The 19,293-nt window shown below is 44.3% G+C and overlaps 1 protein-coding gene across 15 annotated transcripts in view; it reads right to left on the bottom strand.

Annotated features, from left to right (window-relative positions):
- The window catches only part of Dst (dystonin), a 399,168-nt gene that overhangs the window by 13,002 nt on the left and 366,873 nt on the right, over positions 1 to 19,293 (bottom strand). For all 15 annotated transcript variants that reach the window (XM_013351021.2, XM_026785512.1, XM_026785510.1 and 12 more), the window contains 12 exons: positions 18,755 to 18,874; positions 14,791 to 14,960; positions 11,617 to 11,776; positions 9,088 to 9,282; positions 8,469 to 8,597; positions 6,905 to 7,048; positions 6,027 to 6,215; positions 4,585 to 4,714; positions 2,982 to 3,145; positions 1,839 to 2,001; positions 1,079 to 1,233; positions 859 to 933 (listed from right to left, as the gene is read on the bottom strand). In XM_013351021.2, coding sequence (XP_013206475.1) covers positions 859 to 933; positions 1,079 to 1,233; positions 1,839 to 2,001; positions 2,982 to 3,145; positions 4,585 to 4,714; positions 6,027 to 6,215; positions 6,905 to 7,048; positions 8,469 to 8,597; positions 9,088 to 9,282; positions 11,617 to 11,776; positions 14,791 to 14,960; positions 18,755 to 18,874 — 1,794 coding nt within the window. The remainder of the gene's footprint in view (positions 1 to 858; positions 934 to 1,078; positions 1,234 to 1,838; positions 2,002 to 2,981; positions 3,146 to 4,584; positions 4,715 to 6,026; positions 6,216 to 6,904; positions 7,049 to 8,468; positions 8,598 to 9,087; positions 9,283 to 11,616; positions 11,777 to 14,790; positions 14,961 to 18,754; positions 18,875 to 19,293) is intronic.

Raw genomic sequence — 19,293 nt, 5'->3', positions numbered from 1 at the left:
AAAAAAAATCCTAGGATTTCAAATTGAAGTTAAAAGGGTCGGTAAGCAGAGGAACATCTTTTTTAAATGAAAGAGCACTGGGTTTGTAGATAACGTGCTGTGTTAAGGAAGCTCAGCACGTCTTCCTCCTAGCTGCTCACTAAAAGATGCTTCAAAGACGAGAAAAGAACAAAAAACAAAGACAGAAAGATAAAAATCACATTGTTCTGTTTTGAATGCGAACCAAATTCATTTAGATTTTGAATAAAAGCAAAAGTTGAAAAGATGCTGCATCCTTTTCATATTTATAAAAATGGGTCTGTATTTTTAATTTCTAGACAAAAAGAAACAAAATGCTGACTTTGTGACCTTGGTTTGGAATAGCTGTTATTTAGAAGCCTGAAGCTTTGCTCTAATCCTAACGGAGTAAGAAGTAATGGGGGACAGCTTTAATATCTGGTTTGAGTATCTTACGTTTAGTAATTTTCTCCTGAAGCGATGTGTGTGGGTGTGGGGGTGCGGTGAGATGAGTCCGACGGTAAGGGTACTGCCATCCAGCCTGAGGACCCAAGTCCAACCCCTAGGACACAAACAGCTGAGCAGATCTGACTCCCACAGATGTCCTCTGACCTCTATGCATGTTGTGGCACACACACACACACACACACACACACACACACACACACACACACACACGACAAAGTAAAAAATGATGAAGGGTTATGTGCACATTACAGAGGTTAAAAATATGGCCTGCTGTTCAAATGCAAGCTATCTCTGTAACAGACATGTTATATAATTTGCGATGTGGGTCTGACGGCTGCCTCCTTCAGCTTCCGATCCTGCAGGGGCTAGAGCAGGGGCCACCTGGACACTCACCCTGTACTTGTTGTCGCCGATCTGTTCAACCTGGAACCGCTTCGCACATTTACATTTAGCTACTTGCCTCGTGACCTGTCAAAAATGAAGGTGAAATATTCACTTTAGCCTTGGTATGTCAGAGTGGGACCCCGAGAACTGATGAGCTGGTTACACGGGCTGCATCAATGCCCTGCGGAACACACGAGCACAGCAGTGACAGAGAACACACGACACGTACCTCATCTTCAATTTTGTCGGCATCTGTGATGGGTTTGTAGGCATCTTTGTTTGGATGCAGAGCTGCCACAAATTCATAGTAGTCGATGTATCCGTCGCCATCTCGGTCAAAGATATCGGCTACAGCGCTCATCTCCAGGCGACTCGTCGGGAACTCTGAAGGGCGCCCAACAACACTGGTTAGGTAGTTCGTTAACTACGCCTCATGACATAGCTGACTGCCTATTTTTATTCTTAATGTGGCTGGTCAGGGCGACTGAACAACTCAAAAATTAAGCCACCCTATTGCAGTATAATAAATCAACAACTTATAGTACAAATTTATCTTGAAGAAAGATGAGGGGCTGGAGGGACACACAGTGGTCAGCAGCCCTTGCTGCTTTGTCAGGGTTGCCAGACAAACTAGCTAAGGGTACTCATGTTTAATTAGTGTGAATATAAGAATTATGAGCTAAAGTGAATTAAAGTATTTATTGGTTTGTTTCTGTATGCTAAGTAACATACACAAGAAACTTTTAGAATCAAATATTGCTAATTTATTTATACTAATAACACAGCTTGAGGAGAGTGGCCATACAAAGCAGCAGAGTGTCTGACACAAGTGACAAAAATATTACACATTTTTCCAAGCTGGTGACTTGCTAGCCAATTTAAAAGTCAACACTTTCCTAGCAACACAAGTTTACTGGCCCCATAACCTTAAAGTGCGCTTACTTCCTGCACAAAGTCTTGCAGCGACAGTCATCGGCCTTGGGACTTACTTGAGGAAAGAATCCCATCAATAAATTCCTGCCGAGTGATCTTTCCATCCTGGTCCTTGTCGATTCTCCTGAAGAAGTCCATCACTCGCGATTTCTTATGATTCATCCACCGCATGTATTTTTTACGCCAGATATCAAAGTCGAAGTTAGCGAATTCCCTCAGCTGAAAAGGGCAAACGTTTTTGGCTGAGTTAGTGCCATGCTCAATCTATCTTAAAATTTTTGTCTTTATTCTTGATAATTTTATACACGCACACAATGAAATACCATAGTATCCACTCCACATTGTCCCCTTCAACTCTCACGCACCTCACACGCCCCTCCCAATGTCATTTTTTCTTTTTTTATAATAACCCACTCAATGCTGGCACAGGTCCGAGCACCAAGCTCTCTTTTCTAGTAGCTGACTAAAGCCACTGATGACAATCTCCAGGTGACACATATTTCTCCCACTTCGAAGAAAGTCATGATCTTACAAATGGCTTTTTACTATGTTTATTTCACGATGTCACTGATTTTTCTTTGCAAGTAAAATTTCTACATAATCTCATACTGCTCATGCCACTAGTCACACAAGTGTGTTCCCAGAGTGCCAATGAAGGTGCAGGCCTTGGCATGTACTCAACCCATCCTCCTGTTCTTTCACAACACAAAAAATAAAGACCTCCCACCACAGGGTACATATTATTATGTTAGAAAGTCCTTACAGATCAGCATTCAGTTGTTAAAACTTAAGTCTTCTAGTTTTTGGTTCCCTAGATCTAATTCCCACAGATAAGTTTCTTTTTCTCTTCTTTTCCTTCCTTCCTTCCTTCCTTCCTTCCTTCCTTCCTTCCTTCCTTCCTTTTTTTCAAGACAGGGTTTCTGTGTAGCCCTGGCTGTTCTGGAACTCACTTTGTAGACCAGGCTGGCCTCGAACTCACAGAGATCCACCTGCCTCTGTTTCCCAAGTGCTGGGATTAAAGGTGTGCGCCACCACTGCCCAGCCATAGAAACATATACAATCTTAGTGTTTGTTTCAGAACAAGAGCACTTAGATCCTAAGATTTTGTTTATGTAAGAGAAACCCATGCTTTTGTGCAGCCCATCAAGGAAAAGGAAGACGCAGAGACCCCGTGGAGATGAACGTATGAGTTTCCAGACCTCCTCCAGCCTGTCCAAGGCGTCGTTGAGCTTCCTCCTCCTCTCCAGAGCCAGGAGCCAGACCTGCTGCCATTTGCTCACCAGCAGGTTAACCCTGGGATTCTTAGTTTCGATTTGTGTCTGTGGTCCAGATGGATACAAGCCTGATGCGGGGAAGCGTTTCCCTGTTAAAATACAACTCCGGTCAGGACGCCACAGTGCTGATGGGTACAGAGACTGGGTGCTTTGGGCTCCAGCTGAGCCTGACTCTAACTGCAAAGAAAACCATCCCAACCTAGTTTTTCTTCCTTATTAAGGTCCACGTTCTGATCTTATGCATTGTAGAAATGTGTCTTGATAGGGCCACTCAAATACCGAGAACATTACATATTTAATGTTTAAAACATTTTCCTACTTAAATTCATGTCATTTCAGCGATGGGGTGGCACACTGAGACACATGCTAGAGGAGGTTACAGAGAAGGCACCTGCCTCCTTAGAGACCAAGACAGAGAAATGGCTGTCCCTGGAATCAGTCGATGCTTCACAGATGACAACGCCAAGAAGATGCTTGGGTCCCACCCTTCTCCCAAATCCATTCTCCACTGAGTGTGTGTGTTTCCTCTCATACCACACACCCACATTTACCGAGTCAACTTTCTTCTTTCTGGCTGTTTTTAAAAGCCTCCATAGCACTTGGGAGGCTGAGGCAGGCAGAGCTCTGTGAGTTCGAGACCAGCCTGGTCAACAGAGCGAGTTCCAGGACAGGCTCCAAAGCTACACAGAGAAACCCTGTCTCGAAAAACCAAAAGAAAAGTCTCTGCAGCAAAGCTCACAAGTGCATTTCTCTCATCTAACTGAATGACAGAATGCGCCCTACAAACGCTATTGGCCTAAGATCATATTATACACGAGGCTACATGCTTGGGAGTCTGTAAGCTCCACCCGCAGGAGCTCGGTCAGCGCAAAGAGGTGACAAAGTACTCTCATTTGCAGATGAGGGGACTCGATCAGAAAGGAGGCAAACTGTTCAATCTTACGCTTCCCAGCCGGTCGGTGGTGGGGACAGCAAGGAGTCTCGAGTATCCCAGCTACAGTCACCTGGTCTCCAGCTCTGCTCCACTCAAAATACTAAGACACCCTTCAAAAGTTTACAAAATGAACATCAGAGACCGTTCTGTGACATTCTTGGGGCTAACTGCTACCATTCTGAATGCCATTTTGTGGGTGAGAACTGGCCGTGAGATTAGTCAACAGAGTGGCAGCCACAGGACAGCGAACGGAGTCAGAGCCCATCCTTCACCCAGATCATCATCAGTTTTGATGGCTCAGCGTTAAGCTACTCATACAACAGAAGGAAAGCGAACCAACGATTTAGATTCTTGTAACTTCCCCAGTTTCTCCTCAGATCTGCAAGGTACACTCTAAACCAAGTTAAGCAGAGGCCCTGGCCTATTAATTCACTTAAAAAAATAGCTAGTTACTTAAAGCCCAAGCTTTCTTTAAGAAAACCTTCTCAGGTATGGTGTTCATGGAGTTAGTACTTTCTCTTGGATCTCAAATGACAACTGGAAGGAACGGGGACTAGCTTGCTCAGTCGTCCTTAAGGAACTGCCCCTGCTTACGTCCAGCTCGCCCCTTGTCCAAGACTGGGATGTGGGACTGCAGTGCGGACGGGTCGGCGGCCCTCCTCTTGTAGGTCTTGGTGACTTTATCGACGTCAGGCTGCTTTCTGGTCATTTCTTCCATGAAGGTCTGAAAGGAAAACCGGTGTAAATTAAATCACAGTAGAGATCAAATTAACACTGCTATCAAAACCACAGATGGGAGGGGACTGTGCTGTCATTGTTACAGGACCGCCACCATAAACGAACGCAGCAGTGGCTTTTCCTGATTTCCACAGAACGCAAAGCCGTACACCTGACCAAAAGCAAATTCAGTTTAAAAACGACACTGCTGCTTTTCAGTCTGAAAACAACGTAGACAAGTGCTCCTAACTATCTGCACTGACTCGGTTTGAACTCTGAAGCTCTTCCACTGGGGAAGTTAGTGAGCTGCGGCCAGTCCATCCACAGTCTAAGCACTGGAATGACTCTGCGTACAGGGGCAGGAGGTGGCCAAGTGAAACGCATATAGACTTAATGGTCATGAGCAGGGACTTCACCTGGGGCTGAGGTTAAGGAAGCTAACGTTTACTGTGGTCTGGTCCTTGCAGGTGGGGGATGTGGCAAAGGCAGAGGACGGGCAGGATGATCCCTGTAGGCGGGGGATGTGGCAAAGGCAGAGGACGGGCAGGATGAGGCAGACAGGTGAAGACAGAGGCCGCATGCTGCTGCAATATTTATCACGTTGGAGGACTTGAGCTACTACGATGCCTCTGAACGTAAACTGAGATATTCTGGACCACTCTAGACATTCGTAACACAGTAAAAATGACAGAACATTTTTACATTTTATTTTTAGCTCTGTGGATGTATGTGAGGCTCTTGTCAGTATACACACCACCCGTGTGCAATGCCTGCCGAGGCCAGAGAGGCTATCGGAGTTCCCGACATTTAATTTACAGGCGGCTGTGCGCTGCCCAGAATGGGTTCTGGGAATTAAAGTTCTCCTAACCTCTGAGCCATCTCTCCGGCTCCAATAATTAAACAAACTATGAGTCAGAGCACACGAATGCCAGCGTTTCAGCGTTTGAAATGAGTCAAGTACACAGGGTAAGATGTCACGCTGAGAAAGAACATGAATGCCCTTTTACATAGGCTGCATCTGGCATATACACGATTGGCCATCTGAGGAAACAATAAACTACCAGGCAGAGCCACAGGGAGGAATGAGATTGCCCGACGAGGGGGCAGAACTAAACACTGGAGCTGAGGATACAATGGAGAAGAAGGCAGAACTGATGGGAGTTAAGTGGCAGCTCAGGAGCTACAGGAGGCAGGAGTGTCCCAGAGGTCCTGGGAAGAGACGCCAGGCTTGGGCTCGGGATTCCGTCTGAGAAGTGCTGCAACGGGAGGGAGAAGACACCCGAGTTGACAGCTAACGGGTGAGGATCACGTTTATCTACCTGGTGTTCGGCAATGAGGGTTTTCACTTCTTCAATCTCCTGCGGGATGACTTCCTTATCTTTCTCACTGAGCGTAGTTTCGGCCCACTGCAGCCACGCCAGCAAAGTTTCCAACAATTCCTGCTTAGCAATGAGCCCGGCCAGTGCCCCTGCTAACCTCTGCTGATGCTGCTTTGCCCAGGCCAGCACCTGTCGCAGAAACACACAGTTCACTGAAGTTCTCCCAGCTCAGGGAATAGCTTCACTAACATAAACACATAAGCTTTACCAATTTAAAATGTAAGTTAGGATCATTCTGGGCTAGACCTATGAAGCTTTCTTCTATTCTAGACCCGGCACCAAGGTCCAGCTTGAGGAAGCACCAAGACCCCCCTTTCAAGGGTGTTCATCACCATCAGATGGCTAACAATGTATACAGCATCTGGGTTTACTCCTGTTTAGTCCTTGTGCTTTGTCAAGTTCAATATACCTCCTCTCGAGGACCAAAGTGTGTATTCCAGGCAGTTTTCAGAACCAGTAGAATCTAAAGTGCTAAGATCTTAAACAGGAATTCAATCCCCATTGTGCTCTTCAGTTCACTTGCTCCACAAGCACACACGGCCCTGAAACACTGTTCAGTGTGGCGTTATTCAGCAGACACCATGAACAGGGCAAAACCTACAGAGAACCAAACATCTGCCTCTTCTGGTCTCAGGGCCACAGATGCAGATCCCATAGCTTTTGTAGCCGCAGACACCATCAGGGTCTGACGCCCAGAGAGCAGTCTACAACAGGGCACTCTCCTGTCCAGGCCTCACTGCCCTCGACTGCTAAAATTCCCCATTTCCCTGGCCTGACTCATAGCCACCGCCACCAGAGACGAGGTAAGGCACACTGACCTCTTCGAACCTGGCCTGGATGATGGTTATCCAGTGCTTGATGGTGGTGATGGAGTCAGGGTGGCAGAGGGCCAAAAGGGCGTCACCCTTACTAGTGGCCTTACTTAGTTCGCTTCTTTTTTCTTCCAGTTTCTTCATGAACTCCTGCAGCAGAACAGACACTTCAATCAGCTGCTGGTGCTGGCTGAACTCAAGGTTTTAGTGACATTCGTTTACTGTCGGGTTCTAAAAATAAGTAAGCATTTCGACCTGGGTGTGGGATTGGATGCTGGCTGGTGGTCAGCCCCCAATGATACAAACTGGATTTCTAAATACTGAGCAGAATCTAAAACCCGCCATGAGCCCGCCACACTTTGCCTACTCTTACAGTCTAGCTTCACATGGAACCTTGTACAAAGCCTTCATTCCTCCTCCAGGTAATGCCGTGCAAGCCTGCATCACATCATTAACAGCAAGGCCGCATTTCCCTGTCACAGACAGCTAACCCTTCTACGAGGAAGGGCAATAATCAAAGCATGAATGGGATGATGTAATGCATGCTATACTAGAATAATGTACTTCCAACATGACCCTGAAAGGCCAGGTTATTAAGCGGTGTTGGAGAAAATCTTTCCAGTTAATCGGAAGTGCTGACATCAACACCGCATAGGGTGTGAGCCCTGTAAATTCCTGACTTTCCAGTCAAAGGTTAAAAACCATCTGCTATGTGGACCACTCTTGGGAGGGTTTTGCCAAGTCCCAAGCACAGCTGTAGAAAACTAGCCTAGCTGGGCTTGATAACTCAGTGGCTACAGTTTTGCCTGGTTAGTTGTTCAACACTATGAAGTTAATGCTTTAAATTTATAATTTATTTTACAGGTTAGTTCTTACAAGAATTTTTATAAGGCTCTTGGTTAAAAATGAGAAGTGGGCCCAGAGAGACTCCTCAGTGAGTAGAATGGATGCTTCAAGTCTGAAGTCCTGGGTTCGAGCCCCAGGACCCATATGACAGAAGGGAAGAACAAACTCTTCCAAATTGTCTTCTGACCTCTGTAAGCACAGGGTGGTGCCCGCAACACACAAGATTCAAATACATAAATACATACATAAAGTAAACCTCCCAAAGCAGAAGAGGCTTAAGAATCATATTCTAAGGCTTTAAGTGAGCTGCTTATTTTGCATATAAATGCCAAAGTTATTAATGTACAGTTCTAGTGGGATACTTTGTAAATGCCAAGCTGCTCATCATTCCTAAAACACACATACAATGTGACAAAACGGGCTGACTCTGATCAGAAGCCAAATGACCCTCTAGAAAAGTCAACGTGCGGCCTAGAGAGAGAAAACAGAGCGCCCAATTCTAGAGTGACCACTTCCTTTCAAAAGAGCACCTAAGAGGCCACCTACCTACCCAGGTATGCAGGTCTATGTGGACAGGTGTGTTAGCAGGGAGGGTAGAGACACATTCTCAAATGTACCAGACGGTCAGTTTCTTCTTGCCCTTACTATGTGCAGTCACGGGCTTCTTCTCTTTACCTTCTCCATTTTTCCATTTTGTTTGACTCACCGACTGGAAAGGACTCACCTTATGTTGATCAATGAGAGTCCGGAGAGCATCCTCATCGTCCGGGAGAGCACCATGGAAACGCAGGGTTTGCTCTGCTTCCGCCAGCCACTCCAGGAGGGTGTGGACCACAGAGTGAAATTCCTCTGCCTAACAGGTAACACACACACACAGCAAGATATCCAGTACACCCGTTAGTAACATTTACAGACCTGTACACATGTGCCCCCGCCATGAAAAAGGTCTTGATTGAATTATAGACATTACCCTTGTTACGAAGACAGTGACATGTTACTGTGTTTTACAAATATAAGGAGAGACGGAATACATCAGGAAGGCCTACAGGAAGACGAGGTCACCACTCTTGCAGCCTAGTGCTAGATGTGTGGCAGCTGGAGTTGGGCTGCCCAGCTGAGATTTTACTCAAGCAGAGCTAAGCAGAGATTAGCAGACACCCTTGCCAAGTACTTTAAGTTGTTAAAGTAGGAAACAGGAAAAAGGGCACAGAGAGTTGTGAGGCAGACTACTGTCTGGGATGAGGACGAGGACGATCACTGGACCCCTGGTCTACCAGGTCTCTTCTTGCTGAGGCCCCAGGCCTTCCCTCATTACACCTAGCTGTTGGTTATGCGGATTTTACCTGATGCAGAGCTGCTTCTAACCGTGTCTGCTTTGATATAGAAAGTGCACACACAGTCTCCCAGCGGGTGCTCAGTTCCTGCATCTGGACCTTGACCCAGGAGGAGTCATCCCGGCTGCCTTCTATGAGCTCTCTGGCAGAGCGCTTCAGTGCCTGCACGCTGCTGGTCCGCTTCCCCAACTCTTTTTGGAAGACCTAAGGAAACCATATTAACTTTGATCAAAGTTAACTTTCAATTACAAAACCCAAATAGCAAAATGTTCTAAGATATATGTGCATATAAAACACCACATATATACGTCTACAGCACAGTTTTTAATGATCATATTTTTGGCAGAATCTTCCCAAGGTAGGAAGCAACCCATGATTCCTCTCTGAGGATTTAACACTGTCTTGGACAGATGTATTTATATTTGGTAACATTCTCATAAGGAACAGAATTTTTTAAAATGACATATATCACGTTTAAATAATGGTGATCCATCGTCTCAATTTCAATTACACACTGCACCAAATGTCTTTTTTGTCTGAGAAAAGTAGCAGAGTACTCCACTTCCTCTCAAGTTGTTAGTATGGCTGCCATAACATGCATGCTGGTCACCTCCTATTCTGAGAGACAAGCTACGTAGACAGAGGATGGAGCAATACTGGTGCACACTACCAGGTCCAGAGAAAACAAAACAATGAATTCAGCAGTTATGTGATCCTTTCTTCTATAACTAGCCTTTTCCCCACAGCACCTTAAGTATTAACCTGTGTTCTCACAGTGTAGAGGACCTGTCACCTCAGTGGGAAGGCTTTGGGGAAATCCTACTTCTCCCTCTTAATTTAAGCAAATTTAAAAGTGATGTGGCTTCTTTGAGTCACTCTAAGAAGTGACGTTGAACCCAGAGCTCTTCATTTTTTTAATCTAAGTGTCTTTATATAAAACCAGATATTCAGGTCGGGCATTGGTGGCACAGGCCTTTAATCCCAGCACTCAGGGGGCAGAGGAAGACAGATCTCTGTGAGTTCAAAGCCAGCCTGGTCTTATAAGAGCTACTTCCAGGACAGGCTCCAAAGCTACAGAGAAGGCCTGTCTCGAAGAACCAAAACAACAACAACAACAACATAACAAAACCAAAAACCAAAAAAAAAACACCCAGATTTCAGATAACCAGTTTTCTATCTATAATAAAATTATTTTATTTTAAAAAAATTATCCCAGAGGGACCTTATTCAAAACAATCCAAACAGATTGTGTGAGCAGCCTGACAGGCTTTGGTGTGACAGTGTTCAACAGTATGCAGCTACAGACAGACAGACAGACAGACAGACAGACAGACAGACAGACATACCACCAATACACACGGCAGGGAAATATCTACACAATCACTTGAGACAGCACAATTCAATAGCTTCAAAGTGGACTCTCCAAGTCCTTTGATAGTGAAACTTCTGGCATCTTCCAGCTACATTACTAATCCTTAATGAATAAATCATATTTGATGAGTTTTTAATGTGTAAAGTCTGGAAAGTGCTTCAGATAGCAAGTATCTAGACAGTGAACTTATCAATGTGGCGTTTGTGTACCAAGTAACACTACTTCACTCACTATTCACTGCAGAAATGCCTAGCCGTGCCTGGACTTATCCACATAGGAATATTTTCTTTGCTGGGCAGTGGTGGCACATGCCATTAATCCCTGCACTCGGGAGGCAGAGGTAGACAGATCTCTGTGAGTTCAAGGCCAGCCTGGTCTACGGAGCAAATTCCAGGACAGGCTCCAAAGCTACAAAGAAACCCTGTCTCAAAAAACCACATAAATACACACACACACACACACACACACACACACACACACACACACACACACTATTCTTCAATAAAAGTAAAGCATTGTAATTTAAAAAAACATTTTTTTTTGTGGGCCAGACCAGCGTTGAGACAGTATCTCATGGCACAAAGATAACCTTGAACTTCAACTCCTCCTGTCTCTACCTCACCAGTGTTAGAATTAAAGGTATGAGTAACCACTGGGCATAGGCAGTGTCAGGGATCAAATCGAGCACTAACCCTGCATTCATGCAACCAAGGTAAACCCCCAGCATGCTCTTTATTTACTCCTTTCTTTTCTCTTAGTGTTAATTCCTGTACTACTACAGTTCGAGAGGAACCTCATGACCTCTTGGAGTGTTCCTGCCTGTACACCTAGACAATGACGTCCTTCTAAATCACTAAATGCATGGTTTTGAATTTTATCATGCAACTGTTTGAATGAAGACCCAAAAAGAGCCACAACATGAAATTACATTTCTAGTCTAGAGCAGACACAGATCTGGTGATTAAAAGAACAGCATTCCACTGTTTAAGTGACCCCCCCCCTCCCGCACACATCACTTTTAAAGATGGCTTCGCGTCTGCTCAATCACACATTTCAGTAGGAAGACGGTGACGAAGGAAGACACTCTCAGAGTTTAAAGGGCTACTATTGGCTGCTTGTATTCTCGTCAATGCTGTGTATAAATAGAAAGTTCTGGCCGGCAATACCTTGTGATTGTCAATCAGATTCATCACTAAGTCAATGTCTCCGTGGACAGGCTGGTCTTCTGCCAGCTGGGGCTCCACTCGATACAGCCAGTCAATGAGGGCCTGCAGAGCATCTGTGAACTGTCCAGAGAACAACAGGGCCTCCTCCAGTTTGTTTTGTCTAGGAAAAGAGGAGACAAATTAGCTCGCTGAAGTTCCCAGTGACGGCTGGTGGCCCTGAAGTGGAAGAGTGAGGGGTCTTTACCGTCTCCTCTGCTGTCCTTAGAAAATACTTTTCTCTTTTATTCCTTTACACGCCTGACATCTGTTACAGGAAAATTCCGTTAACCCCACATTGCAAATCACTGATCCTTCTAGAGTCTAAATACACATATGCATTCTAAAGTTTAATTTAAAAAGATCTGTTGAATGCCGTCTCAGTGTGAAGATGCCTAGAACTGAACATTCTACTTCATCTTGAAACAGGTTGAAAAATCTATAATCCAAACCTCCAAATTAAAAATTTCCCAAATCTGAAGATTTTCATCATCAACATGACGCCGCAGAATCTCATACAATAAAACTTTGTCCCATAATGTGCTTTTACAAAAATAAAATACAATAAAACAAATTGGCTTTCTAATTTTAGCCCTGCAGTCTTCTTGGGATCATGTGCGGAAGAAATACGGTGGAGAACAGCCTTGGAGATTTGTGGTAAGAAAGAGTGGCTGAGTCCATGCTGTGAGTCAACCCAGGACTGATACCCCCAAAATACATCATCAAGAGAAAGTCACAAGAAGGCTGCCACAGGGAAAAAAAACAAACCTATTCCACCAGGTGAACAATTCTCAACAGAGAAAAATAAGAAAAATTAATTGTTAGCCTCAGTAACAGATCAGATGAGGCAGAAGGAAAAAATAACAGAGCTTGAAGAGAAGTCTTTTGAACAGTTAGGGTACAAAAGAAAGAACAAAAGAGAAACAAAAGAGAAGTAGGAAACCGCGGAGAGAAAATTCAAGAGCTTTGGGCTGCCCTGAAACAGTGAAATACTCCAGTCACTGGCACGCGTGAGGAAGAAGATAAGACAGGCAAGGGGCACAGAAAACCACGTCAGTAAAATAACAGCAGAAAACTCCCCAAACCTTGGGACGTGGATATCCAGGTACGAAAAGCATTTAGAACATCAAACATGCATCACCATGACCTATTATACTTATGTTGTTAAAAGTACAGATGAAGAAAGAATATATCAAAGTCTGTGCAAGAGAAATGTCCAGTGACATTTGAAGGTAAATACAACAGACTAACAGCAGCATTTCTCAGAAGGACCCTAAATGCCAGGAGGGCATGGAATTGTGTATTTTGGGTCCTGACAGAAAATAACCACCAACCAAGACTGCTGTAGCCAGCAGGTTTGTCCTTCACAGTCTAGAAGTCAGGACCTTCTGTGATAAGAAGACCAGAAGCACAACAGATGCTTAAGGGAATCTTATACCAAGAAACAGAAGGAATTTAGTAAACACCATCACTGAGGTCATGAGTAAATCCCACTAGAAAAAAGATATGTGCCAATAAGGAAGAAAGTAACAACTTCAATACAGTAAAAATCACATGCATAAGATAAATAGAAAAAAAATGAGCAAATGATATTCAAAGTTGCTAGGAGAAAATCTGAATGTGATGTAAATTTATATGCCAAGTGTTGGAACAGCACCTAATTTTCTAAAAGCCAAACACTACTAGACATAAAAAGGAGATTTAGGCCCCACTGCATTAGTGGGTGACTGTAATGCCCAGAGCAACTTTGCAAAACTGGAGAAAACATCTCCAAATCACATGAGAGCAAAAGAGACTTCATGTATCCCAGGAAACCTAAACAAAACTACACTAGAGCCAAAATAAGGCATAAGGATAAAGCACTTCAGGATGTTAGCACAGGTGCATGTCCTAGATAAGACTTCAGAAGCAGAGAAAACAAGGACACCTGGAATTACATCAAAGGTTCTGCCCAGCACAGCAGATGGTCTTCACTCTGTTACCTACAGGATGAAAGAGTACAAATTGGTTTGAATGAGATGGAGTTCACAGGCTCTTTGAATACTTGGTCACTAGAACTGTTTGGGAAGGATTAGGAGGTGTGGCCTGCTTAGAGGTGATGTGTCACTGCGAGTGGGCTTTGAGGCTTTAAAAGATACCAGTGTGTACTCTGACTCTTGCTTGTGGTCTGAGATGGGAGCTCTCAGCTGTTCCTGATGCCATGCTTTTTTCCCACCATCATGGACTCTAATCCTCTGGAATTGTAAGCCTACTTAAATCCTTTCTTTTATTAAAACTAAAAAAAATTAAAATTAAAAAAAATCACCTCAGGTTATATATGTAAGCTATATATAAACAAATGGATTTCAAACTTAGACTAGATTCAGTTTCAGCCTCAAGATATTTCATGGTATATATTCCAAAATCTGAAGGAAAACAAAAAAAACATCAAAATCTGAGTATTTCTCATCTTAAGCCTTTTGGATAAGGATACTCAACTTTCCTGACAAAAGTAACTAGAGCTAACCATCAGTGAAACACAGGGTGTTTGACCTTTTATACTGTGATTGTACTTTATCAAAGACTTGGACGTTTTAAAGGAAGTCTTGGGACCTCACAAAAGTCCATTGGGACAAAGGAAGGCTGGATGCTTGAGCTAATGCTGGATCGGACCAGTTCTGCCTTGCATAAGACGTTATGGAACCTGTTTTATTTCATATCCAAAAGCAAGTTCTTATGGGGGTGGGGGTGTGAGAGAGAGAAATGATAAGGCTCCTGCTTGTATTTTAATATAACTATTCTACCAGTTATATGGAGATCGAAGGAGAACAGCAGCTGGGAGCCAGGCATGGTAGCATTGCTATAATCCTGGCACTTGAGAAGCTGAGAAAGGAGGATGGGTGCAAGTTCAAGGCTAGCCTTGGCTACACAGAGAGGCCCCTAGAATACAGTGTAGAGCCGTCTACAAGTAAGCAAGCAGACCTAGGTAAAAATAAGCAGCATCTGGACAGTCTTTTCAATATGTTCAGGGGGTGTTTAGGAAAAACAGATATTCCCTGCCCAAAGGACTCTGAGGGCCACAAACTACCTCTGCAAACACCCTCCTGTGCAACTGAGGCAGCCCTATGACGTCACCAGCTGCCGGGAGGAACACCCTACCTTTCCACAGACTTTCCACATATGGTGTCCCACTTGTCCCTGAGTTCACTCAGCATGTTGTCCAGCTTCAGGTTGTCATCAGCCAGTGTGGTTTTCTCCTTCAGAGAACGTCCAGTTCGGTTGGTGGTATCATAGACAGAATGCTTCCCTCCGAGAGATTTCTGAAACTCCTACATATTTAACAACGAAGAGAGTAAGTTGCTGCTTGGAACTGTTTGTTTACCAATAGGCAAAAAGGGTTAAAAGCAGGGTCTTGTTTAAGTCTGGGCATTCAGTCCTTTGTTCTCAGCATCATGACCAGCCAGGCATCTCTGCATTAACTGTCATTCACTGCAAAGAGAAGCCTCTTCAGTCGAGGCTTAGGGCACCACTAACCTCCGGGTATAATATAAATATTAAGAAGGCACACTGACAGGTGCATTTAATGAAACAAAGGTAGCATGTTCATCTTTTGTGTCTATGATCTCCCCAGCCATGGGTCTTTGACCAGATCCATAGTAAAACACTCCATAGCAAATCTCAACTCCTCTGGTTACCCCCATAACAGTCGTGCCACTATTGCACCAGTGGATATACTTGGCCTGGCAAGTTGGTATTGTAGCATGCAAGCTACACATGACTCCCTCTAAGAACCCCCAAAAAGCTGTGGAAGAGAGGGCAGAAGGAATATGAGTTGGACAATGGGGAAGAGGGCCATGAATCTTTGTCTTATGGGTATGAAAAGCCATGGCATAAAGTCATAGCAGCTGCAGTTGCTTATACAAGATCTGCACGAGGCTAAATCCAAAAATGTAAATATACAGTCACAGGTGGGGGAGGGGTCCATCCATGAGGAGTCATTGGTAGGAGAGGGACACTATCAGGGGTGAGGAAATCCCTGTCTTCAATAATGCAATGATTGCACTGTTATTCATGATCCACTGGCTAGACCCACACTCATGTCCTCATGGGTTGCCCTTGTTGAACCCACTGGGTCACAAAGCAAAAAAACCAAAAAGAAAAAGTATAAAGGGGACTTGGGAGGAGGATGAGAGAAGGCGAAGATACGAGTAGGGTCAAATGTACTGCAAAAATGTTTGAAACAACAAAAGGACAAATCATTTTCTTTTAAAGAGGCATCTCTACTGAATGGAGGCCTGGAATGGAGGCCATCAGTGGGCAATCAAGCCAGATACACAGCACTGTTCCATGCAGAGGCACCCCAGGACAGAAAGTAATCTTAAACCTGACAACTGAGGGCTTGCTCTTTCTCTCAGAAGCTCAGCGACCCTAGGAGTATCTGTATTATTAAGAAAACAATTTCAAATCTTCTTTTTGATGGCAGGGAGGGAGATGTCTAAAACCAGGGCCTTGTGCAAGGCAGGCAAGCTGTTGACCGTGGAGTTATTACATCCTCAGCCCAAATACTTTTACAGACATAAACCACAGACTCTGCAATAACTGTGCTAAAATGACTGTGAGGTTTTAGAGAGGAAAATGTGGCCACATACCGATGTGTCTAGCTGGACAGGGCGATTAGCTAACGCAAACTTCCAATAGGTTTCCCTGTTGTCGGGCATCCCTATTGCTACCTAATGTGGATATTCAGACTACCATACAGGTCATTTTGTCTGGGAGCCAGAAGTCAGGACTGCCATTCTAGAGTCTGATGGATAGACCATTTGGAAAACCTTTACCCATTCTCTCCAGCTGTATAAACCTCTATCTCTACAGAGGGTTATATTACTTTCCCAGGATCAAATGGCCATTGTGCTGTGGTAATTCAAATGTAACTGGCCTCCATAATCTCTTACGGAGTGGCACTGCTAGGAGGTGTGGCTTTGTTAAAGGAAGTGTGTCACTATGGGGGTGGGCTTTGAGGTTTCCTATGCTCAAGGATACTGCCCAGTGTCTTGGTTGACTTCCTGTGGCCTCCAAGACTTAGGATTCAGCTACTCCTACAGCACCACAGCTGCCTTCATGCCGCCATGATGCCAATGGACTGAACCTCTGAAACTGTAAGCGAGCCCCTCAATTAAATGCTTTCTTGATAAGAGCTACCATGGTGTCTCTTCACAGCAACAGAAACCCTCACAAAGACGTGTACTAATGTAACATCTATATGGTACCACTCTTTACCTTTTAGTTACGGCTTTCATGTTTATGTACATACATGTGTAAGGAAATGACTTATTTTCTTCCCACACAACTCAGTCTTCCTTATAAAAACCAGGACTGTATTAGTGGGCCTCTTAGTACCATTTCCTAGCTAGCAGGTATTTGTATTTGTAAGTATTTACAAAAAGAGTAGAAAAAGGAGACTATTGCTGCTGAAGATACAATCTCAAAAATAAAAAGAAAGGTCAACTCAGCATACACTGTCTAGGCTGATGGACCAGCAAGGTGACACCAGCAAAGCAACTTTCAATGCTGGCAGCACACTGTGATGGGCTAGTTAACAGGTACCACCCACCTCTCGAGCAGCGGTTCTCAACTTCCCTGATGCTGCGACCCTTTCATGCTGTGGTGACCCCCAACCATAAATTATTTCGTGGCTACTTCATAACTGTAATTTTGCTACTGTTAGCAATCGTAATGTAAATATATCTGTTAAGCAGGATGTCATGTCACCCAAAAGTTGCTAGCTGCAGCAAATCTCAAGGTTAGCACTATCCAATGCATTTTTACTGCATTTTAAAAGCTACACTTCCCACTTTACAGTGTGCCACCAGTGATGACTGTGTTCTCACGCTATTCTGGATGGAACGCTTGTGTTCGGCATCAAGGCGTTGACACAGATCGCCTCCACAGCAGACACACAATAAACAATTTATTGGAGTAGACAGACTAGAGCTTTCCGATGTTGATTAGCAAAGATTTCCTTCAAAATTGCTTTTATGGGTTGCCTTAAAGATGTGTCTTGGAGAAGTCGTAAACACTGGTAATAAATAACATCGGGTAAAATGGAGACTCTAACGTTCTCTGCATATTTGTTTCTCTGGGTTTCTCTAACTTTAAGATGCAATGTCACTTTTATAAGATTACATAATATCTACTTATAAAGTTAAAAACAGCATTTTATTTTGAGCAGGGGTCTAATGTTTCCATCAGAGGAGTATGGATGATGCTGGCCACTGTGGCAGCTCACAGACAGAAGCCACCAGCAAAACAAGGCAATCCTGGAGCCTCGTCTAGCCCGAGGGCACACATGTTTCCTCCCATCATCCTCTAGTCAAGACCCTCTGGGTGACTTCACAGAACACATGTGAAAATTATGTCTCGATTTTTTTTGAAGAAGATAAATCTTAAACTACCCTACAATCTTCTAGTCTTTTTAAAATCACCAAGTTCTAAGCAGTGATTTCCATGCAGCAGTCTGAAACTCTAAAAGTATTCACAGCAGTCAGGCTCAGGGGCTCACCCCACACCCTCCCCGCACGATCAGGGACCACTTTATAACAGAGGCACCAGGAAGAAGGAGCTGAGCAGGGCAGAAACGTGCTCTTCAGGGACTAGTGGAAGTAATTTTTTGAGACACCGTTTTTACATTTTTCTAGTCTCACAAAGAAGCTGGCACCTCTTCCTCTGAGAGAAGAAATGGAATTTTCACACACCCACACTCACACCAGTTCCTAGATAGCGTCAGTCAACTTTTCCTACCTCTCTGTTTAGAAGGATCTTACTTATTTATGAGACAAGACTTTACTATGTTCCCCAGTCTGTCAAAAGACTTGCCACGAAAAGCTGAATGACAGCGCTCAAGTGTTCTGAATCATGATGTAACCACCCATGCGTTCTGTGGCGTTAGGCAATCCTGGGAATGCCTAAGTCATTTGACCCCCCTAGGGGCTGTGACCCCCATGCTGAGAACCACTGTTCTAGGCTGCAGTCTTTCTTCTGGTCTGGTGACGAATACACACACGGACAAGAAAGGATCAGCGGGGGTCTTGAAACGCAGAGTGCGCTTTTTAAATGAGCGGCTCACCTTGTGCTGTGCCAGCTGTGTTTTGATTTTGTCTGGATCATTGGCGATTTCCAGTTCAGAATCCAAAGACTTTTCGGACTCTTCCAGCCATTCCATTAGCTTACTCCAGGCTTCATGGAACTGGTAAGAGACCACATTTGTTCAGAAAGTTGTGAAGCACACAACGCTTGAAATTTAGTAAAACAGAAACCACCACCAACGGATTCACTAAAAACCATCAATTCAAACATTCCCCAGAAGACAAACGGGGAAGGTTTCATGAGCAAACTGTGGAGTGTCCTGCCACACTGGACACACGTGGCTGTGGCCTGAGTCAGCCAACCATGTCACCGAGTCCAGGAAAGAGCCAGCGAAGGAGCTCTAGGGGCCCTGCCGCCACCACACTGCCTCCTTTAGCTCAGCAGTTAACACAAACTCCCAGAGAATATGTTTTGTTTCTCTGTCTCTTTACATAGCTTGACATTTTTCTGTGCTAAACTCCTATGTCAAGAAAAAGAAATAAGAGGAAAAAGTCCAACACTTGTGAATTATTCTTTAAA

This window comes from Microtus ochrogaster, linkage group LG2 (genome assembly GCF_000317375.1).
Source record: "Microtus ochrogaster isolate Prairie Vole_2 linkage group LG2, MicOch1.0, whole genome shotgun sequence".
In the NCBI taxonomy this organism is placed as follows: Eukaryota; Metazoa; Chordata; class Mammalia; order Rodentia; family Cricetidae; genus Microtus; species Microtus ochrogaster.
Note: the sequence above shows the minus strand (reverse complement) of the source record. Positions and strands in the feature narration are given on the sequence as shown.